Genomic DNA, 23,311 nt, shown 5'->3' on the forward strand with positions numbered 1-23,311 from the left:
TCTCTTTTTTAAAAAACCTATTTCACTTAAGAAAACTGTTCACTTTCTTTCCCCTCAACAAACAAGTGCAAAAAAAAGTCTGAACCAAAGTATAAATTCACACTTCTTTTATTATATACTCTCACATTTTTTTTTCATTTTTTTCTTCTTTACAACTCATATAACTCATTTTTAAGGAAATATGATGAGCCCAACAAAATACACTGTTAATTTGGACTGGGGGCTCTTACCAGTGTTAAATTTGTTTGAATAACTCTTTCTCGCCTGTGTAACTTTTTTTTTTAAACAACTCCATACAGAACCGCTGGTTTCAGAAGTGGTTTTACAGAGTTTCCCACCTTTGCCGTCCTGCGAACTTCTGGATGTCAATGATGAGCAGACTCTTCCCAGGCTGATCGAAGCACTAGAGAGACGACATCACCTACGACAAATGATGATTGAGGAGTTTAACAAGCAGGGTAAGAGCAGACTGTCTATAGTCATTTTAACAGGAGAAACTTGCAGGGAGTTTTGTGTTGGGACAGCATCTCTCAAGGAAGGGTTGTCTCTGAACTTAGGAGCCCCCAGGGCATCATCTAATATCCTAAGAACGTAAAGCAGGAGATCAAAGTGGATGTGAATTTCTCCCTTTTAAAAATTATCAGTCATGATGAAAGGGATAAGAGCTACTTCTTAGCTCCTACTAGTTATTTATATGCAAGGCATTTAACATGTATTATTACATCATAATAACTGTATCTTTGAGAACATTACTTAATCCTTCATTTCTAGTTTCTGTCTGCAAAATGGGACTGTAATTGTTCCTACTTCAGAGAGAGGGTTGAGATGATATATAAAAGTCATGTATGACATCCTGGTACATAGGAAGTGCTCATTGAATATATGTATTCTTATCACCATCATAAGAAAAATGTGAGATAAATGGTACTTAAATCTCCATTCTGAAATGAAGAAATGTGCTCAGAAACAACTTGCCCACGTCACATGACTAGTGAATGGTGCACAGGGATTTCAACTTGAATTAACTGTCCCTAAGGCTAGTGTTACTTCTGTTTGTTTCCGCATTTGTTCTGAAACAAATTATTTACGCTATAGTGCAAAATGAAAAACTTAAATGTTTTTTCAGTAACAAAAGTGTCTCTTTTGTGGATTTGAGAAACTCTTGATTTCCTTCCAGACTTGTTTTCTGATTATAGACTTTGAAAGAGGTATTTGCTGAAAAGCTTCATTTTATATAAATAGCAGTTATAAAAGTTGACTTCACCAGTTACTTTGGAATTGGAGTAAACTTGGCCTGCATGCTTTTGTTTCAGCTATTACTTTTAAGGCTTTGTTGCAAGAATTTGACAATGCTGTTTTAAATAAAGAAAACTATATTCAAGGAAAACTAAATGAAAAAGAAAAGGTGATCTCAGGACAGAAAATGGAAATAGAACGACTGGAGAAGAAAAACAAAACTTTAGAATATAAGGTTGGTTTTGGGATTATAATGGATGTATATGCTAGACATTTAACACTGGTCTTTGATTTAGCTATTCTGCTATATGGACCTGCAGCTGCTGCTTCCTTGGGAGTTATCACTTGGTTATTTACTAATCTTCATCCCATTCCCCCCATAGAGGAACTGTTAGTGAAAGGCAATAAAAGGGTAGAATACTCTTTATGAGACAGACCTTACCAATTGAAGAGAATGTTCTGGTATTTTAGTTTTGATTATAAATTGTTTTTTGGCTTACTACTGAGGATAATTTAGGGGATACATGATTCATTCTAAAGAGAAGCTAATCTCAACTGATAGTGTTCTCTATTCTAAAAATGGCCTTTATAAAAACAAAATTTTAGGCCTTAGTTTTAGGGAACAGTAATTTTCACATGAAATCAATTATAACTTCATCTCTCAGTGAGGAGCTTGTTTAAAACTCCTCATTTCTAGGAACAGAGATGGGCATTCAGATGAAATTTCAGACGAAAAGGTTTTCTCCATGATTCTTCTTTCCATAACTATGCTTGCATAGGCAGATTATGAGAGAGATTATTTTAAAGCTACTTGAAATGTTTATGGTCTAAATTCCCAGGTTGAGATTTTAGAGAAAACAACGACCATCTATGAGGAAGATAAGCGCAATCTGCAACAGGAGCTTGAAACCCAGAATCAAAAACTTCAGCGACAGTTTTCTGACAAACGTAGACTAGAAGCCAGGCTGCAAGGCATGGTGACAGAAACCACCATGAAGTGGGAGAAAGAATGCGTGAGTGTCATTCCTACAGCTCTCCTCTCATGGCTGACTGATTGCTGACTGCAGGGTTCTGAACGGCTTGTACTGGGGTCCCTGGTGGCTCAGCTGGTAAAGAATCTGCCTGCAGTGGGAGACCTGGGTTCAGTCCCTGGATCGGGAAGATTTCCTGGAGAAGGGAATGGCAGCCCACTCCAGTATTCTTGCCTGGAGAATTTCATGGACAGAGGAGCCTGGCAGGCTACAGTCCGTGGGGTCTCGAAGAGTCAGACACGGCTGAATGACACACAGTGTTTTAGTGGTGGGGGCAACAGCAGCCACTACTCCGTCCCTTTTACTTTTTTTCTCTGCTCTTACAAGTCACAGCAAATAGCATTATGAAGAACTGTCATCTTTAGGAAATAAAATGTTCAGGTGAACCGATGCAGTTGGTTTGGTATAACTGAATTAGACTACTTATTGCCATTCATAAACCTTCAGGAGCGTCGAGTGGCAGCCAAGCAGCTGGAGATGCAAAATAAACTCTGGGTGAAAGATGAGAAACTGAAACAACTGAAGGCCATCGTCACTGAGCCCAAAACTGAAAAGCCAGAGAGGCCCTCTCGGGAGCGGGATCGGGAAAAAGTTACTCAGAGACCTGTTTCTCCATCCCCCGCACCTGTAAGTTGTCTGTAGTTGTGTAGTGACTTCACAGTACTAGAGATTTGTTCAGACTAGCTGACTATTTCCATGACAATCAACTAGCTGAGTATTTCCATGACAATCAACTAGCTATTTCTATGAGAATCAATTTTTTTGTTTTAAATTTATTATATTTCTCAAATTTCTATTTATACTTAAAAATTTAGTATAAACAAATTTAGTGTAAAATTAGTAACTCAGTACAAAAATTGTCTTAAAGACAAGTTATAAATTATGTCTTCATGAGCTAAAATTATAGCAAAATAATGAATTGTTTCTCAGTTTTTCAACTCCTGCTCATTAATTTCTCTTCAATTTTTTTAGCTTTCTAGTAACTATATTGCTCAGATTTCCAACGGCCAGCAACTCATGAGTCAACAGCTACATAGGCGCTCTAACTCTTGCAGCAGCATTTCTGTAGCTTCCTGTATTTCGGAATGGGAGCAGAAAATTCCTCCGTACAACACACCTCTCAATGTCACATCTATTGCGAGGCGTAGGCAGCAGGAGCCAGGACAAAGTAAAGCTTGTATCGTGTCAGACAGAAGGCGAGGGATGTACTGGAATGAAGGCAGGGAGGTGGTTCCTTCGTTCAGAAGTGAGATAGAAGTAGAAGAGGATCACTGCAGCAGGGTTAGTGCCAGTTATCATTTTAAAGCATTGTAGCAATAGATTTTAATGTTGTGTATTTTTATAACTGGGTTCTGAAAGTTCACCGGAATGATGGGTGAGCTCCAATGTCTAAGCAAGGTCTGATTTTTCTGTTAGTTTGAAAGATCAGATCACCCTGAAACTGAGGCCTAGCTCTTCATCTGAAAGAGCCTAGCTGCATCTGGCACAGGAAGTGCCTTGTGTTCAGTGAACACGTGCTCTTCAGCTGCATGGACTGATGAGCATCCACAAAATCAGCGACTGTCTTAGAGCACATTTTCCATTCTTTTCTTTTGGCTTTTCTTCCTCAAATTGGAGGTTTTACTTTTTTAAAATTTCCATTTTAAAAACTGCTTTCCCGGACTTTTATTTTAAAAAATAGATATGTAAATATTTTTTTTTTCTTCAGCCTTTGACAGTAGTAAGTCACAGACTTTGTGTCTTACATACATAACCACAATCTTCATCATACCTGAGAAAGTTAGTGGTGTCCCAATAATGGCTTTTCATTTTTCAAATCTTGGTCCTATCAAGGTGAACACATAATATGTGGTTATTCTCTCTTTAATCTTTTTAATATAAAATAGTCCATCCTCCCCATTTTTTTTATTTCCACGATACTATTTTTTGAGGAGCCCAGGCCAGTTGTTTTATAACTGCCGAAGGAAGGTTTACGTGTCCAATAAATTGCTTTTAATCTCAAGGCCTTTGTCTCAATTTAGAAGGGCTCTGCCTCATTCAAGGTTGTTTAAACAAATTCATGTTTATATTTTCTTCTTAAAGATGAAGATAAAATTTTCCTCTGAATCTGAGTAAGTTGATAAAGTTAATATTGTGAATCTACATTTAGTAAAATTTTAATATATCTAAGAATTTTTCTTCTAAATAATTTTATAGTAAATATTTGCTTTAGATTTTCTTGGGGTACAGAAAATATTTCATTGAGGTGTCCTGCACTCCTGATTATTAAGGGATGATGATGAATTACAAGGTATTTACCAAAGGCAACAGATAAGTCTAAAGTCGCTTAAGCTTCTTTACTTGGCAGATTTTGCTTTAAACCTTTTTGGGGAGCAAATTATATGGTGACTGGTCTTTCTGATCAACTCTAATAAATCCTTCTTATTTCATGCAAATTTATAGACTGAAAACTATTCAAGGCCTACTTAATGCCTGGTCAACATTAATGCAGTATCTAATGTGGCTATGAGATACTTAAGAGAATTTACTAGAGATCCTTTAACTTCTTCATTTGAAATCAAAATCTCTTTAGAAGTGCAGCAGAATACATATCTAGGTTTGTTGGTCAAAAATTATGTCAGGCGGACTCAATTTATATACTTCAGTGAGGAAGAAAGCTTAATTATTATTTATTTCTTAAATGACAGTAGAGTGTAAGTAAGGACAGTCATCTTTCCAAAGTTTGTTTCACAGTGTCTCTACTGCTTAATGTGTTTGAGAAAACTATCACCTTTGCTAAATGGTAGGTCATGAGAACCTCTTTCTTCCTCGTTCAGCATTAAGCCATTTTAAGAATGGGACGTTTCTTGCTTGTTGTGAGGCTTGGGTATCCTTAGTGGCAAACGCTGTTGCCCATGTTTTGGTGTCATGATTTTGTCACTGGTGCATTTGTTTCTTATAATTGTACAGGGGAAATACTTCAGTTCTCCAGATACACATTTTAAATTAGGTGTCCACACTTGACCGGTTTTGAAGGATTTGGCCTGTGACAGACCCTTTCATTTGCTTTCAGTTTTGCAAATAAAAACTTTGCAAAGTTACAAAGAAACTGTTAACTATGTCTGTATGTGATTTCCACACCCCCTTAGGTTGACTGTGCTAAACTTAACTTTCCTAAATTTATATAACATTTTACTGGAAGTATGTAGTTTTTTATTGCATGGTAGAGACTGATTTGATAGTGAATTCTTTATCTGGTTCTTGTAACCTTTAGGAAATGTTTGTGAACTTTTCATAAAGCTACATTCTGAGATTTTTAAAAGTATGCAGAAGTACTTTATAAACATTCTTTTAATCATTTTATACACAAGGTTCTTAAAATACTTTGTTTTTTAGCATGTATGTACTATACAGCTCCATCAGCTTTTGCTGGGGGGAGAGGTCTATTTTTTTAATAGGAGTATTTTTTCTTTTGTTTAGAGGCCTATGATATGTTTAGGGCTTTTACTGATCTTTGTGAAGCTTTTAACATAGTTGTGGACCTAACAGATTACTTCACGACAGCAGGAACAAATACTGGGTTTTGATCAAGAATGCAGAGATGAATTATTTGTCCTAAACATCACCTACACAGGAAAGACTAGCAGCATTACCAGAACTTTCCCTTCCACTCTTTGTTGAAAGGGAAGATCTCTAGTAGAACATATAATACATACCTAAAATGGTGTTTAAATATGTTTGTTGGTTTTGTGTTTACATACAAAGAGAACATTTAAATTGCTTGAGTAACATAGCTTTTGAAAAGGTTCATGCATTTGTTTTCATACTGTCACCAACTAAAGTAGCCAAAACTGCTGCACTTCTAATAGTACCCTGAAATTAATTCTGGGTTATGCTTGTTTCTTGATTCCTCTCTCAATCTGATCAGAACGCACCACCAATCCGTCTGCGACACAGACGATCACGCTCTGCGGGAGACAGATGGGTAGATCATAAGCCTGCCACTAACCTGCAAACTGAGACAGTCATGCAGCCACATGTCCCCCGTGCCATCACTGTGTCTGTTGCAAATGAGAAGGCACTAGCTAAGTGTGAAAAGTACATGCTGACACACCAGGAACTAGCCTCCGATGGGGAGATTGAGACTAAGCTAATTAAGGTAAAATTTACACAAGAGAAGGAAATATTTAAAAAGCAAGAAACCATTTACTCTTCTGTTCCTCTGATGATACCCAGGCAGTGTCAACTAGAAGATAAATGGGTTTTTGATAAAACCTTTTTGTTTGTTAGAAAACTCAAGTTACTCCTTGGGTTCAAATCTGCTAAATTGGAACTAAATCTGCACAATGTGTTTGTTAGAGGAACTCCAGATATATACTTTTAATTAATGTGCATTTTGTTTTAAATCAAACAAAGAATTCCTGCCTTTGCATAAGAGTACTGTCATTGGAGGGAATTCCTTGGCAGTCCAGTGGTTAAGACTGTGCTGTCACTGCCAAGGACCCAGGTTAAGATCTCATGAGCTGTACATAACGGCCAAAAAAATAAAAAAGACTGTACTGTCACTTGTGTATGAGAGAAGGGGAACATCTAAAGAGGAAAGTATATTGCCTTAGAACATTTAGAAATTTGATAGGTTGCTAGATCTTTACTGTAGCTTTTTAAATTACTGGTTGAATAAAAAGGAATGTTATTTTCTGCAAGTAAGAATGCTATTAATTATACTGCATTGGACTTCTTTTTTAGTGAGACATACGTACACAAATCTTTAAAGTATTTTAAGGTATAGACCCAGCAGTCCAAGTACCATCTGGTTTTGTGGATCAGAGTTTTCATAAAAGTCTTAAAAAATCAGTTTGAAATATATATGTATGTTTATCATTTGGATGTATTAAAGTGTAATGGTGATCTTTTCTCTTGGCTGTAGGGTGATGTTTATAAAACAAGGGGTGGTGGACAATCCGTCCAGTTTACTGAAATAGAGACGTTAAAACAAGAATCACCAACTAGGTGAGTGAGCATCAAACTGCTTTATTTAGAGGGCTGTAGTTTTCTTAGCTGCTCGTTCTTGAGGAACAGATTAGCCTGTAAAAACGCATCATTAATTCTCTGAAGGAGTATATAGGGTCTTTCTGTTTCTAATATTTCTCCTGTTCCTCGATGTAAAAATAACTGTTGCGTCGTTCCTTTTTTCTGTAGTCGAAAACGAAGATCGTCTACAGCAGCACCTGCCCAACCAGATGGAACAGAGTCTGAATGGACTGATGTAGAAACGAGGGTAGGATAAGAGATCTGTAGGGGTGTATTTCTGCTCTGGTCTTACTGGACGGAGCTCTTCAATTCGAAGCCCCTGTTTTTAGTGTAGTGGGTCTGTGCCCAAAAATCAAGTGAGAGAGCATCACCTAGAAGAACAAGAATCAAGCTGATGGGAACCCTCTCAGGAGCAGAACTGTTGTTCCTGGGGACAGATTCACATAAAGAGTGTGGGAAGGTGGGGGCCAGGCTCCAGCCTTTGCCACTAACTTTCTCAAGAACTCTTTCTGATAGAAAAAGACCCTCCTACCTCACAGTTTTCCTCCTTGTGGTTTTCTCCCCAGTGCTCTGTGGCTGTGGAGATGAAAGCCGGCTCTCAGCTGGGGCCTGGGTACCAGCACCATGCACAACCCAAGTGAGTACTGACCAAGTGTGGCCTTTCTCTCTGTCTTCCCTCCCCACCACCCCTTCTCCCTACTCCACCTTTTTATTTTTCCTAAGAGGATCTATGTGGTTTTGGTTTACCCTCTGGAATATCTGGGCCCTACTGGCAGACTACAGTAGGCAGTAACAGTGCTGAGAACCCTGGAGGTTGGATAATAGCAATTAGAGCTGTAAGAACACTCACTCTTGTTCCTAGTTTGTGAGTGCTCATAAAGCTTTCAGAGGCCTAAGGGAGATCACCTCTAAGGAGGGGAGGCTGGGGTCAGGGGTGACAGCTCCTCACATAATTCCTTCTTTCCTAATCTGCCTCTTGTTATAGCAAGAAGTGTTCATTAAAATGAAACGGAATGGTGAAATCTGTGGTAGGGAAAGCAATCACATATTAAAGATATACCCAAGAGTCTGGCCCATTCTTTCACTGTTTTAAGCCCCCTGTTTTCAAGTATCTAACTGTACAGGTCCATGTGTCCATTCTGACACATGTATGTACTCTTTAGGCAATCTGGAAAATCAGTGCAACAGGATAAAGATGGGAAGTCTAATTAAATACCGGATAAGCGTATTTTGCTTTCTTAGAAAGACTTTAACTTTTCCCATGATAAAACCGGAATTCTCTCAAAGCCCTCCTAGAGGTTCATTGCAAAACTCAACACTAAATGCTGGCTTTCATTTTAGGCGCAAGAAGCCATGAATTGACAGTTTCAATAACAGAACAACATTTTCATCATTTGTGCTGGTGATTTCTCCAAAGCAGTGCCTTCTGAAAACCATCTTATAAAACTCCAGCTTTGTTGAAAATCACAGACCTCATGTCATCACACACTGGCCTCCATCAGGGATTCCCCTGTGGCTCCAAAGATATCTAGGATTCTACAAACTTTTTATATTCTACACCTTGCCGTATTTAATATTAGCAGCAGAGAAAGAGCCCTCTTTCTCGTTGCTGTATGAACTTTTTTATATTGCTATTTTTTTGTATATTTCTTATATACTTATAAACTAATTCATGCATGTGTTTGTCTTGGATAATTAAGGAAAAATATATCTAGATCACGCTTTGCCTTTTATTGTGACTTTTCCACCTGTTGTCTGAATATTTCTTAAGGATTTATAAACAAAAAAAAATGCTGCTATTGATTAGCTTCGAGAATGCACTTTAGACATATATTGGACAATTCAACCTGAGATGTCAGAGACTCGCCAATACTAAAACCGTTTTAGGAAGGTGTTTGGAGTTTTGTATGTATGTACTTTCTGACATTTAGATACGCCAAAAGAAATGAAATAAAAGCACTAAGAAATACAAGATTATGTGATGGTAATTTAGCACGTACTCCCAGAACCTAGCATTGTGCTTTTCATTTAGCTGGCAATCATTTGTAGGGGAATGAAACAAAAGCACTAGAAACTGCTGTCACCATGCTGAGGATACCTGTTTCTACATGCAAAGAAACAGGTTTGCAAGGGGCTATTTACTCTGCTGAAAACCAGGAATACCCTCCGAGCCCACACAACCCACTGGTGCACTGGGGTCCACAGGCCATCCTTCGTACATAAACTGTGTTTGACCTGGAATCCTCCTTTTACTTCATTCAGCTAACTTAGGGTTTCAAGAGCAGCACTCAGTCTGAGAATTTTAAATTACTGGTATTATACCTGACTTCCACGTGCAGATAAAAAGTAGAGGAGCAAGTGATGGCGGCAGCCTGGCAGTGTGAGCTGTTCCTTTTCTTTTACTCACAGCTGACTGGTTGTTCATGGGCTTCCCTGGTGGCTCAGACAGTAAAGACTGCCTGCAATGCAGGAGACCTGGGTTCAATCCCTGAGTCATTCATAACTGAACGAAAGTTTCTCTGTACACTACACCAGAACATGCAAAAGATTTCTACCAAAAAGTGCTTCAGAACATAGGTGGGGAGACCTTAGCAGGACTGTGGACCCAAGAGTTCCAGAGCCTACCTCACCCCCACACGCTGGGAGGAGGGGCAGAAGCCAGACTGGAGCTTGTGGAGACTGGAGAGTGTGGGGGAGAGGGCATCTGTGGGGAGACAGGCAACGGCTGGGGGACAGAAACCAGTTTGGAGGCCGAAGAGGAGCAGCAACACACGGGGCTTCCACTGCCAGGGACCACCGCCGCCTCCCTCAGAGGTCTTAAGGTGACCGCCCGGCTGGGCACAGCTGGAGGAACCTGTTTCTTTCTAGCAGCACTCACTCTTCAGGCGCGACTGGTGGGAGTGGGGAGACGAGAACAAGGGCGCTGAAGGATCTCACGCCCTGCTGCCTGCCTTGGGTTTCAGCGGGAGATCTGTGCGTGGCCCTCTGGGGGGCTTACCGCAGTGGAGGGTTCCCCCTGCCTACTGTGGACAATCATGGGTGCTAAGCCCATGCCTGGCCCACTCTGCTGCCAGCTTTTTCTAGGCTGACTTTTTAACAGGCTCTCGGTGGCATGGCCCTAGAGCCAGCTCAGGTAGAGAAACCAAAAATTGAGCTATGCCGCCACCTTGTGGAGAACAAAAGAAAGGTCTCTAGTGGTCCGTGTTGAACTGGAACATCTAACAACTAGCAAGAAAGAGGTGTGCTACTTGAAACTCAGCGGCAGAGGCACATTTTTACCAAACTGAAAAAATCACAGTGATATGGAATCCCAAAGAGAAAAACAATAATAATTCTTCAGCAACTGAGTCCACAGGTACAGTGATCTGATAGAAATCCATAGGCACTGTGATCTGATAAAAATTAGAAACAGCTGTGATGAAGGTACAAGAACACTTATGCAGTTATTTACCAAATACAGATGTTCTTTACCAAATATATTGAATTTTCAAAAAGAACCAAATTCTTCAGCTGAAGAATTCAATGAATGAGATCAAGAATATGTAGGAAGCTTAGGGAATCAGGCAGATGAAATCTGGGAAAGCAACTTGATTCTTAAAAGGTGAAGAAAACCCAAGAGAACTCTGATACGTGATGAGTTGAGAAAAACAAATGTGAGGAATAATGGTCTATCAGAAGAAGCAAAGAGGGAGAGGAGAGCAGAGAGTGTATATTTAAAGAAATAGCTGAGACTTTCCCAAGCCAGGCAGGAAACTGGACCTAAAAGCCCAACAGGACACACTATTATCTCAATGCCAAAAGACCTTCTCCAATTACATCAAAAGTCGTTAAAAAAAATCATAAAGTCAACAGTGGGGAGAAAAAGTAACTTACAAACGAATGCTTGCAAGGCTATCCGTGGACATCCCAGCAGAAATCCTACAGCCCAGGACAAAGTGGAATGACATAGTCACAGTGTGGAAGATAAATATGGCTGGCCAAGAATACTTCACCCGGCAAAGCTGACCTGCAGCTATGAAGGAGAAATAAAGGCTTTCCCAGACACACAAAACCTGCCTTACAGGAAATGTTAAAAGGAGTTTTTAAGCTGAAATAAAATGGTGCTAACTAGTGACACAGAGACAAAGTGCACAGCAAAAGAAGAAAACTGTGACATCGAAAGGATAAAAGGGGAGGAATAAAAAGGGTTGGACCATTACAGGCGAATGAAAACAAGATGCTATCAGCATGAGGAGGACTGCTTTACTCACGAGATGTATTATGAAAGCTGCAAAGTAAGAGGTGAGTGAAAAAGCTGGCTTGAAACTCAGCATCCAAAAACTAAGATCATGGCATCGAGTCCCATCACTTCATGGCAAACAGAGGGGAAGAAGTGGAAGCAGTAACAGATTTTTATCTTCTTGGGCTCCAAAACCACTGCAGATGGTGGCTGCAGCCGTGAAATTAAGAGATGCCTGCTCCTTGGAAGGAAAGCTATGACAAACCTAGACAGCATATTAAAAAGCAGAGACATCACTTTGCCAAAAAAGATCCTCATAGTCAAAGCTATGGTTTTTCCACTAGTCGTGTGTGGATGTGAGAGTTGGATCATAAAGAAGGCTGAGTGCCGAAGAACTGATGCTTTTGAACTTGGAGAAGACTCTTGAGAGTTCCTTGGACAGCAAGGATATCAAATTAGTCAATTCTAAAAGAAATTACCCTGAATATTCATTGGAAAGACATGCTGAAGCTGAAGCTCCAATACTTTGGCCACCTGATGTGAAGAGCTAACTCTGGAAAAGACCCTGATGCGGGGGAAGACTGAAGGAGGCAAAATGGGAAGGGGGTGGCAGAGGATGAGGTGGTTAGACGACATCACTGGATGCAATGGACGTGAGTTTGAGCAAACTCTGGGAGATGGTCAAGGACAGAGGAGACTGGTGTGCTGCAACCCATGCGGTCACAAAGAGTTGGACACGACTGAGTGACTGAACAACCACCACCACCGCAAAGCAAAAAAAAAACCAGGCAAGAAACATTATAAAGAAAAAATGAGCAGACAGCAAATCACTAAGGAAAACTACAAAGGAAACTTTACAAAGGTAGAAACAGGAACAAGATAAAAAAACAAGGCAAATGATAAGATAGCAATAGTGAGTCCTTATCAATAATCACTGCAAATGCATTATGTTACTTATAGACAGAAGCAAAAAAATAAAAAATATTATAGAAATGAGCCCATTTACAAAACAGACTCACAGACTAGAAAACAAATTTAACAAAGGTTAACAAAGGGGAGGGATAAATCAGGAGTTTGGGACTGACATACGCACTTTTATATTTAAAATAGGTAACCAACAAAGGCCTACTGTGTATAGCACAGGGAAATCTAAACGGGAAAAGAGTCTGAAAAATAGATACGTGTATATGCAGAACTGAGCCACTCTGCTGTACGCCTGAAACCAGCACGACATTCTTAATCAACTACACTCCAATATAAAACAAACTTTAAAAAGAGGACTGAGTCAGGAAGAAACAGGTAACATGAGCAGGCCAATAATAACCAAATAGATTGAATTAGTAATCATAAACCTAGCAGAGAAAACCACAGGACAAGAGGGCGACACTGAAGGATTCTACCATTCAAGGAATCATCATCAACCCTTCTGAAACTCTTAGAAAAGTTTGAGAAGGGAATACTTCCAAACTCATTCTATGAGACCGGCATTAACCTGAAACCAAAGCCAGATAAGGACATAACAAGAAACGAAAAGGACAGATCAGTACCCCTGATGAATATAGGAACAGAAAATCTCAATAAAGTATCAGCAAACTGCATTCAAGAACCCTTACGAACTGTATACCATGACCAAGTGGGATTTATGCCTTGTATGTAAGAATGGCTCAACATACATGAATCAATAAATGTAACACATTAACAAAAGATAAAAATCACACGGTCATCTCAACAGATGCAGAAAAGCTGTTTGACAAAATACAACATCCTTTCGTGATTAAAAAAACCTTAGCAGACTGGGTGCAGAAGGAACATACCTAAATATAAAGAAGCTCATGAATAATAAACAGTTAACATACTTTTACTGGAGAAAGAAAGCTTTTCTTCTAAGATCAGGAATAAGACAAGGCTGACTATTCTCATTATTCTTATTCAATATAGTATTGGAAGCCCTAGCTAGAATAATTAGGCAAGACAAAGAAATCTTTCTGAATACAATGAAAACACTACCTTGAAAAGATATCTAACCCCCGTGTTCATTGCAGCATTATTTACAATAGCCAGTAGTCTACCAACCAATGAATGGACAAAGAAAACATGTTATATATAATCACAGTGAAATACTATTCAACTATTAACAAGTAATAAAATCCTGCCATTTGAGACAACATGGATAAACACTGAGCACATTTTGTTAAGTGAGGTAAGTTAGACAAGTACTGTCTGATGTAACTTATATACCCATCTGAATGCAGAGTTCCAAAGAATAGCAAGGAGAGATAAGAAAGCCTTCCTAAGTGAACAAGGCAAAGAGAGGAAAATAATAGAATGGGAAAGACTATAAAGATCTCTTCAAGAAAATTAGAGATACCAAGGGAACATTTCATGCAAAGACGGGCACAATAAAGGACAGAAACAATATGGACCTCACAGAAGCAGAAGTTATTAAGAAGAGGTGGCAAGAATACACAGAACTATACAAAAAAGATCTTAATGACCCAGATAACCACGATGGTGTGATTACTCACCTAGAACCAGACAACCTGGAGTGCAAAGTCAAGTGGGCCGTAGGAAGCATCACTATGAACAAAGCTAGTGAAGGTGATGGAATTCCAGCTGAGCTATTTCAAATCCTAAAAGATAACGTAAAAATGCTGCACTCAATATGCCAGCAAATCTGGAAAACTCAACGTGGCCACAGGACTGGAAATGGTCAGTTTTCATTCCAATCCCAAAGAAAGGCAATGCCAAAGAGTATTACAACTACCGCACAGTTGCATTCATCTCACACGCTAGCAAAGTAATGCTCAAAATTATCCAAGCTAGGCTTCAATAGTACATGAGCCGCGAACTTCCAGATGTTCGAGCTGGATTTAGAAAAGGCAGAGGAACTAGAGATCAAATTGCCAACATCTGTTGGATCATAGAAAAAGCAAGAGAGTTCCCGAAAAACATCTTCTTCTGCTTCACTGACTACGGTAAAGCCTTTGACTGTGTGGATCACAACTAACTGTGGAAAATTCTTAAAGAGATGGAAATACCAGACCACCTGACCTGCCTCCTGAGAAATCTGAGTGGAGGTCAGGAAGCAATCATTAGCACCAGACATGGAACAACGGACTGGTTCCAAATTGGGAAAGGGGTACGTCAAGGCTGTATATTGTCACCCTGCTAATTTAACCGTATACAGACTACATCATGCAAAATGCTAGGATGGATGAAGCACAAGCTGGAATCAAGATTGCTAGGAGAAATATCAATAACCTCAGATATGCAGGTGACACCACCCTTATGGCAAAAAGTGAAGAGGAACTAAAGAACCTCTTGATGAGACTGAAAGAGGAGAGTGAAAAAGTTGGCTTAAAACTCAACAATCAAAAAACTAAGGTCATGGCATCTGGTCCCATCACTTCATGGCAAATAGATGGGGAAACAATGGAAACAGTGATAGACTTTATTTTCTTGGGCTCCCAAATCACTCCCATGACTGCAGCCATGAAATTAAAAGATGCTTGCTCCTTTGAAGAAAATCTATGACTAACCTAGACAGCATATTAAAAAGCAGAGACATTACTTTGCTGACAAAGGTCTATAATAGTCAAAGCTATGGTTTTTCCAGTAGTCATATATGGATATGAGAGCTGGACCATAAAGAAAGCTAAGCATCAAATAATTGATACTTTTGAATTGTGGTGTTGGAGAAAACTCTTGAGAGTCTCCTGGACTGAAAGAAGATCAAACCAGTCAATCCTAAAGGAAATCAGCCCTGAATACTCACTGGAAGGACTGATGCTGATGGTCCAACACTTTGGCTTCTGATTTGAAGAACTGACTCACTAGAAAACACCCTGATGCTGGGGAAGGTTGAAGGCAGGAGAAGGGGACGACAGAGGATGAGATGGTTGGATGGCATCACCGACTCAATGGACGAGTTTGAGCGAGCTCCTGGAGTTGGTGAAGGACAGGGAGGCCTGGTGTCGTGCAGTCCATGGGGTTGCAAAGAGTTGACGTGACTGAGAGACTGAATCCAAACTTGTAAAACTCAAGAGTATTATGGTGGTTACTTGGGCCTAGGAGGTGGGAGGACCCGACAGATGTTACGTTTACTACATGCAACAAGTATAAATGAGCCCTAGAGATGGAGCGCACAGTACAGTGAATGCAGACAGCAGTGCTGTACTGTGAGGAGCTTCCCAGGTGGCTCAGTGGTAAAGGATTTACCTGCCAACGCAGGGGACGCAGGAGACACAGGTTCAGTCCCTGGGTTGGGAAGGTGCCCTGGAGAAGGAAATGGCAGCCCATTCCAGTATTCTTGTCTGGGAAGTCCCATGGACAGAGGGGTCTGGTGGGCTACAGTTCATAGAGTCGTGAAGAGTCGCACACGACTGAGCACGCAGCACGCACACACTGTGTTATAAATGTCAAACCTGCTCAGAGACTAGAGCTTGATTATTCCAACCGGTAAAAAGAAATAATTCTGAAATGTGACACAGGGGCTAATTATTACTACGTGCATGGGTGCTCATTCTTGTCTGATTCTTCGCAGCCTCACCGACTGCAGCCCGTCAGGCTCCGCTGTCTGTGGGATTCTCCAGGCGAGATTACTGCAGTGGGTTGCCATTTCCTTCTCCAGGGAAATCTTCCCCACCCAGGGGTGGAACCCGCATCTCTTGCATCTCCTGCATTGGCAGGCAGATTCTTCTATCACTGTGCCGCCTGGGAAGCCCAATTACTACTACAGTGGCAATCATTACAATACATAAATGATCTAATTATACGAGATGTTGTATACCTTAAATTTACACAATGTTACATGTCAAATGTATTTTAATAAAAAATGAAAAGTAGATTCTTGCAATTGTAAAAAAAAAAAAGGAAGCACTAGATAATATAGAAATAATTTGCCACAAAATGACAAATTCAGTGAATTTCCATGACAACCATATGTGCTAAAGCACTTCAGTCATGTCTGACTCTGTGTGACCCTGTGGACCGCAGCCCTCCAGGCTCCTCTGTCAATGGGATTCTCCAGGCAAGGATACTGGAGTGGGTTGCGATGCCCTCCTCCAGGGAATCTTTCCCACCCAGGAATCGAACCCAGGTCTCCTGCACTGTAGGCAGGTAGTCTACCCCTAGTGCCACCTGGGAAGCCCAGAATATCTATGTATTAACTATGCTCTTCTAGACATTTCAACAAAAAACATGGTTTTGGGACAAAATCAGACATAGTACTATGGAACACCATGATGACACAGCCATTCTTAGCTGAGTGAACATACATTTTTCTGGTTTTTTTTTTTTTTTTTGAGGCTGATTTTTTAATTACTAAAATTTTTACTAAACCACAAGTTTGTGTACACGAAACACAGTGAGGCCCACCAACACCAAAACTAATTAGAGTCTGGAACGGAGAAAAATTTATTACAGATTCATACAAGGAGATGGGGTACCTTATGCCCTAAGAACCCCAAAGTTACTGAAAGCTTTCAGCAAGGTCCTTTATTCAGCAAGCCCCTTTCAAAGCAAAAGGTGAGGGAGGAGCATGGTTAGTTGCTGCAAACTTCCTGGTGTCCGATCCTTTGTTCTTGAGGTCAGGTCATGGTCCCATAATGATGTTCCTGTAAACCTCTACCAGATGAATGTTATTCTCTGTCCTGATCAGAAAGGGTAAAGTCCCAAGGCACAGCTTTCACCCTCCAAGGTCCCCGTCCTGCCTAAGAGGAGGCAGAGCTCAGCTGGCAGCTCCTTCAGGGCCAGGTTCCCACAACCTGCCCAGCTGTCGTCCCTGAGCTCACCCAACCCACACTGGCTCTGTCTCCTCAGGCTGTGCAAATGGGGGACACTGGGTCTCACAGACTGCAGCCCAGGCAGATGGCCACTGCTAGAAGGTCACAGAGACAGGGTTGGGAGAGAGGCTCATCGGTGCCTCCAGGTCTGGGCCACGGCTAATGGAGGCCCTTAGTGAGGGCTCTGGAGCTCTGCAGGACGTGGTCCCCAGTCCGTTCCTGGGCCCTCCAGCTCACTTGCTGGCCCAAGGCTGGGTGAGCAGTAGGGGCCACTAGGAGAAGGCCTGACCCTGCCTCTTAACTCACTCTCCACCTGATGACCACCACACCTCTGACCCTTGGCTAAATCGGTTCCCTAACGGTCCCCCATCAACAGGTACTTGTGAGCAGGGCCCACTGCGGCGCTGACCAAGAGCTCAGCAGGACACTAACAGTCGCTCACTGACAGAGGTTGCTAGAGGGCAGGGCCCACTGAGGTACCAGAGCAGTGGCTGAGCAAGACCTGTTGCCCGGTAACCGGGAGCAGAATAAACAGCACAGCAACGGCTGCCTCCTAAGGACTGTGCTCATCTTGCTGCCTTACAAAATGACAGTTTACCTGTTTTTTAAATTTTTATTTAATTTTAATTGAAGGATAACTGCTTTGCAATACTGTGTTGGTTTCTGCCATACATCAAGATGAATCAGACATAGGTCTATATACGTCCCCTCTCTCTTGAAACTCCCTCCCACCCAGTATTTATTTTATTATTATTAATAGTGAAGGTGTGATATTATTCCTAGCAAAAAGCATATCCAAACGTTAGGCAAAAAGACAAAATCCACTTATTTGTAAGCAAGGTCATATGTTTGTTTCTAGAATGCTTCGGAGTACCTCTCTCAATAGCTGTTACTCTATTTCTTGACTATTTTTAATTTTTTAAATGTCACATTGCTTAGTCTTTTGAAAAAAAAATTATTTTTTTTGGCCTCACTACACCATTTGCGATCTTAGTTCCCCCATCAGGGATTGAACCCGGGTCTCTAACAGTGGAAACGCTAGAATCCCCATGAAATAGATCTTAACAGGAAGTTTTTACTATGCTATGGGAGCATGGGGTAGTAGAATTTGTCTGAAGTAAGAGTATGTTGAATCCGTAAGTCTCTGAAAGGGAAATGCATCAGCAACTGATGTTTTGCTCCAACAGTTCAAAATAGTCACAAAGAACAGGTGCAGTTAATTGGGTGCTCGGTCTCTGACACCCTGTAAGGGTGTTATTTGCCATTTACAGGTGAAGTGGACCGGAGGCGAAGGGAAGGGGGCGGCAGAGGATGAGATGGTTAGATGGCCTCACTGACTCAGTGGACATGAATCTGAGCAAACTTCAGGAGACAGCGGAAGACAGAGGATCCTGGGGAGCTGCAGTTCATGGGGTAGCAAAGAGTTGGACACAACTTAGCAACTGAACAACAACATCAAACTAAAAAGCTTCTGCACAGAAAGTGAAACCATCAACAAAATGAAAAGGCAACCAACTGAATGGGAAAATAGACTTGCAAATCATGTGTCTGATAAAGAGTTAATATCCAAAACATACTAAAAATTCATACAACTCAGTAACAAAAAAGCCCCCAAACAATTGAATTTTAAAAATGGGCAGATCTGAATAGAGGTTTTCTTCCAAAGACAACATACAGATGGCCAAACAGGTACTGGAAAAGGTGTGCGCCATCACTAATCATCAGGGAAACACAAATTAAAGCCACAACTCACACCTGTTAGGAATGGCTATCATTAAGAAGTGTTAATAAATGTTAGTGAAGATGTGGAGAAATAGGAACCGGGACGTGCTGTTGATGGGAATGTAAACTGGTGCGGGCACTATGGAAAACAGTATGGCGGTTCCTCCAAAAATTAAAATTAGTATAAGATCCCGAAATTCTACTTCTGAGTTTTTACTTGAAGACAACGAAAAACAGTAACTTGAAAAGATACCCGCACCCCCATGTTCCTTGCAGCATTATGTACAACATCCAACGCGTGGAAACAACCTTGGTACCCACCAATGGACAAATGGATAAAGAAAATGCGACGTGACACTATTCGGCATAAAAAGAATAAACTCTAGCCACCTGAGACAACATAAACGGACCGTAAGAGCAGTGTGCTAAATGAAATGTCTGACAAAGAGGAATACCATATGATCTCAGTATATGTGCAATCTTAGAAAAACAAACACAAAAAAACACCCAAACAAGCTCATAGATACAGAAAACAGGTGGTTGACAGGTGAGGTTGGGGGGAGGGGAGTGAGAGAAATTGGCAAAGGGGGGTCAAAAACTACAGCTTCAGTCATGGGGATGTAGGTACAGCATGGTGACTACAGTTAATAATGTATCACATATTTAAAAGTTGCTTATAGAGTAGACCTTATCACAGGTAAAAAAAAAAAAACAACTGTTGTCTATGTTTAGTGATAGATGTTAACTAGACTTATGATGGTCACTTCCCAATATAAACAAGTTATCTATTATGCTGTATACCTGAAACAAATGTCAATCACACCTCAACTTAAAAAATTGTAAAGGAAACCTCTCGGTATGAATCCAACACCAATTTTCTTAGCTTCAAAGGACACAAACCAGCAGTAAAGCACCTAGCGAGACAGCAGCTACATCAAGGTCTTTTAACATCATAAGTGCAGTGTCAAAGCTTTTACACCGAACCAGAAGGTCCTTTAAAAAAAAAACGAAGTGGAAGTGGAAAGTTCCCCTATATTCCTAATATATCTTTTATGCTTTGGGAAGAAAAAAAAAAAAGGACAAAATTTACTTATAACCCCCAAACCCTTCCCTCTCTGCAAACAGAAGCAGGAAGCACTGAATTTAGGTTCCCAGATTTCGAATCCAGATTCCGTCTCGCGGTAACGCGGAATCTCGGGAAACCAGGACTACATTTTAATTTTGCCATTACAAAATGCAGATAATAGTACTTACCTCTTACACTGGGTGAGGCTTAACTGAATCTTTGTAGAGTGTGGCCCAGTGCCTGGGACATAGTAGGCGCTGAAATGCTCTGGTATTTCAACGCTGCAGATTTCCCATTGTCTCCTATATTCAGTATTTTATCGGAGACGCTGTTCTAGGCACCGGGACCTCCCGGCTAAACCCCAGTTGCTGCCCTCCAGCAGGTCGCTGCTCGCCGAGGGTGGGGATTGGGGAGTGGGCTGACAACGTCATTAAATGACTGCTTAAGAAGTGTCACACGGGATACAGTAGGTGGGAGTGACGCCTATTCCCCTAGGCAACTTTTCCGTAAAAGTATTCTTACTGTTCACAAACCCTGAGAGTTTAACCCAAACCAAAGAAGTTAGCATTCACAGCTTCCAGACAACTTCTTGATCCCGCGAACTACTTCGAACTACTTACAGGTTTGCGCAGGCGTCTTCAGCGGAAAGTCGCGGTTTGATCTATCCCCGCCCCTTCCGGCCACGCCTCTTCCGGAAATCCCGGGAGCCGATTGGTTCGCGTGACTGGTATAAGAAGCTGCGCGCAAGCGCGCGGTTCTCTTTCCTCCGCTGCCGCTAAGGTGCTCGGTTCTTCCGAGGAAGCTAAGGCCGTTTTGGGGTGAGGCCCTCACTTCATCCGGCGACTAGCACCGCGCCCGGCAGCCCCCACCTAGCACTCGCCCGCACCATGGCCTCCGTCTCGGAGCTCGCTTGTATCTACTCTGCCCTCATTCTGCACGACGATGAGGTGACGGTCACGGTGAGTGCGGGCCTGGGCCGGCGGCGTGGCGGCCTGTGTGGGCGGCCGGTTCCCCACCCTCGCAGGCGTCAGAGGCAGGCCCTTCCGGCGGACAGGCGGGACGGGCACCCATCGGATGGGCCCATGTGCGGGCTGTCTGGGGCATCGGCCACGTGCCCGCCCTAGAGTGAGTGAGTTTCACTTAACAGCGGAGCGCTCCGAGTTTGAGAACTTTTTTTTGTGTAGAGAAACGTGTGCAACCCGTAGCCTCATGGCGCAGTTATAACGTGTCCCAGGACACCGTATCTCCTTTGGGTGTAATTTCCTGGGTGCTCTGAGTAGGCTTTGTGGGGCCTGGCTGTGTGGTGTGGTGGAGAACACTGCGCTCTGCTCCACCTCTGGCCTTGCCTCACAGCTTAAAATAGCAGTGTAACTTGGGGAGGTCCCAGCCTGTGAAATGGCAGCGATGAACTCGAGGCCTTGCCAAGTACCTGGCACACGGGAGTAGAAGCATTTTTTTGCCTTAAGAGTGGAAGAAACTGTCGTCTTAGATTAGTATACATGCAATGTCAATAGAGTACTCGGATTGGTAGACGGTACTTTTGTACTCAGGTTATGAAATGGCAATCCACTCCAGCACTCTTGCCTGGAAAATCCCATGGACGGAGGAGCCTGATGGGCTACAGTCCATGGGGTCGCAAAGAGCCGGACACGACTGAGCGACTTCACGTTCACTCTTCACTTTAGCAGTTATTTGCTTTCGATTTGCAGTATTTTGAAGACATTTACGAAAGTGCTATCTGATGGGGTGCCCGTCTTATTTGTTTTAGGAGGATAAGATCAATGCCCTCATTAAAGCAGCCGGTGTAAATGTTGAGCCTTTCTGGCCAGGTTTGTTTGCAAAGGTAAGGTGATGGTGAAAAGGTGATTTGTTTGGAGAAGCAAATTTTGGAAGACATACTGATTTATTAAAACAAGTGCTCGTACTAACCTCCAAAAGTGCTGGAAGGCCCCATGTTTCACTGGACTTGTCTAAGCAGAAGGGGTATTTCCTCATATTTCTGTCTCTAGGAGCGAATTATGGTTTTGCTCTGTGGTGTCTTTTTCTCATGGTCTCATACCCTGGTTTCTCTTTTCTTCTGTTCTAAAATCATGAGGAAAATATATTACCAGGTCATTCTTTCAGTATATAAAAAGGTCATCCAAGATATACTACACATGCTGTTCCAAGTAAATCCTGCCAGCACGGCCGTGACATCTTATTGCTTGCTTATTCTTTATCGGAATATAAAAGATCAAGGAATTCAGCCGTGGCCACCTTAGTATACATGCAGTGTCAAACTAATAGCCTCTCTTCACCTCCTGTTCTTCAATCTTGAGATTGGAAACACTGTACCTATATCTCTGTTAGTGAATTCCCTTGGGAAAATTATATAGAATTATCTAGCAGTCTAAAAAACAGAATTCACTGTTAAGAGGAGACCTGAACTGTACTTGTAAGTTAAGCCGGCTTTTCGGTGCTACCACAGGCCAGAACTAAGCATTTACCTGAACATGCACATGTGTTGCAGGCCTTGGCCAATGTCAACATCGGGAGCCTCATCTGCAATGTGGGGGCTGGTGGACCTGCCCCAGCCGCCGGAGCTGCACCAGCAGGAGGCCCTGCCCCCTCCACCGCCGCTGCCCCAGGTAGGAAACTTGGTATTGGAGTGAGGAGGGTGGAGATACTAGCGGCAAAGTTGCTCTTCATCTGCTGAGAGGAGATGTGTAGAAATCTTAAGAGGCATCATTTGATGAGGGAAGGTTAACATATTTTTGACTATGTGAATTGTAGGGCCTGGAGCTCTTTGGAGTTTTAGTGAGGTAACTGACTGTTTTCTGCTTTGTTTTTAGCTGAGGAGAAGAAAGTAGAAGCAAAGAAAGAAGAATCTGAAGAGTCTGATGATGACATGGGCTTTGGTCTTTTTGACTAAACCTTCTTAGTAGCACATTGAATAAAAAGCTGAGCTGTTTGCTGCTGTTGGTCTTAACTGATAGTTCTGGGGGTGTGTTGCGTAAAAATGGAACTTTGGCTTTCAGTGTGTTCTGCCAGGACAGGAGCTGGGTGCAGCATTGAGAACTGCATGGGGAGGCTGGAGGAGAAAGGCTCAGAGCAGACACCTTGTCCAGATTCCTCGCATGACTTCATGATTGCAGGATTTGTTCTCTAGACGGAATAGGAGTCACTGTTGGGCATGGGGGGGGTGTGGTCCAGATCTCAGATTTTTGAAAGATGAAGCAGCTCTGTGGGGAGGGGTGGCTGAACA

At 41.8% G+C, this 23,311-nt stretch overlaps 2 protein-coding genes and 1 long non-coding RNA gene across 12 annotated transcripts in view; 2 read left to right on the plus strand and 1 right to left on the minus strand.

Annotated features, from left to right (window-relative positions):
- KIF23 (kinesin family member 23) overlaps positions 1-9,249 on the plus strand; it is a 47,643-nt gene extending 38,394 nt beyond the window's left edge. For 4 of the 9 annotated variants that reach the window (XM_015096843.3, XM_015096844.3, XM_042252112.1 and 1 more), the window contains 10 exons: positions 300-458; positions 1,314-1,471; positions 2,076-2,249; positions 2,715-2,894; positions 3,240-3,548; positions 6,175-6,405; positions 7,174-7,256; positions 7,446-7,524; positions 7,844-7,914; positions 8,619-9,249. In XM_015096843.3, the coding sequence (XP_014952329.1) occupies positions 300-458; positions 1,314-1,471; positions 2,076-2,249; positions 2,715-2,894; positions 3,240-3,548; positions 6,175-6,405; positions 7,174-7,256; positions 7,446-7,524; positions 7,844-7,914; positions 8,619-8,634 (1,460 nt within the window). In that variant the 3' untranslated portion in view covers positions 8,635-9,249. The remainder of the gene's footprint in view (positions 1-299; positions 459-1,313; positions 1,472-2,075; positions 2,250-2,714; positions 2,895-3,239; positions 3,549-6,174; positions 6,406-7,173; positions 7,257-7,445; positions 7,525-7,843; positions 7,915-8,618) is intronic. The other 5 variants (XM_027971531.2, XM_027971532.2, XM_042252113.1 and 2 more) reach the window with 3 other exon arrangements.
- LOC105611449 (uncharacterized) lies at positions 93-20,687 on the minus strand. The gene is made up of 2 exons (XR_006060314.2): positions 20,256-20,687; positions 93-421 (listed from the first exon to the last, which is right to left on the minus strand). It is a non-coding gene; the product is annotated as an uncharacterized LOC105611449 (long non-coding RNA).
- A 137-nt stretch (positions 20,688-20,824) lies between these two features.
- RPLP1 (ribosomal protein lateral stalk subunit P1) lies at positions 20,825-23,017 on the plus strand. Of its 2 annotated transcripts, XM_004010270.5 has the most exons (4): positions 20,825-21,026; positions 21,836-21,910; positions 22,577-22,694; positions 22,899-23,017. In XM_004010270.5, the coding sequence occupies exons 1-4, from the start codon at positions 20,955-20,957 to the stop codon at positions 22,976-22,978; spliced, it is 345 nt and encodes a 114-aa protein (XP_004010319.1). In that variant the 5' UTR covers positions 20,825-20,954; the 3' UTR covers positions 22,979-23,017. The 2 variants fall into 2 exon arrangements, with proteins under 2 accessions (XP_004010319.1, XP_042108049.1); XM_042252115.1 differs by lacking the exon at positions 21,836-21,910.
- Positions 23,018-23,311: the final 294 nt, after the last annotated feature.

This window comes from Ovis aries, chromosome 7 (assembly GCF_016772045.2).
Source record: "Ovis aries strain OAR_USU_Benz2616 breed Rambouillet chromosome 7, ARS-UI_Ramb_v3.0, whole genome shotgun sequence".
Classification (NCBI taxonomy): Eukaryota; Metazoa; Chordata; class Mammalia; order Artiodactyla; family Bovidae; genus Ovis; species Ovis aries.

Excerpts from the sequence above, each read along its gene's own strand:
- RPLP1 (XM_004010270.5), top strand. The coding sequence starts at position 20,955 with ATGGCCTCCGTCTCGGAGCTCGCTTGTATCTACTCTGCCCTCATTCTG. Across the intron at positions 21,027-21,835 it reads ACGATGAGGTGACGGTCACG|GAGGATAAGATCAATGCCCT; the intron begins GTGAGTGCGGGC and ends TATTTGTTTTAG. Across the intron at positions 22,695-22,898 it reads CTCCACCGCCGCTGCCCCAG|CTGAGGAGAAGAAAGTAGAA; the intron begins GTAGGAAACTTG and ends CTTTGTTTTTAG.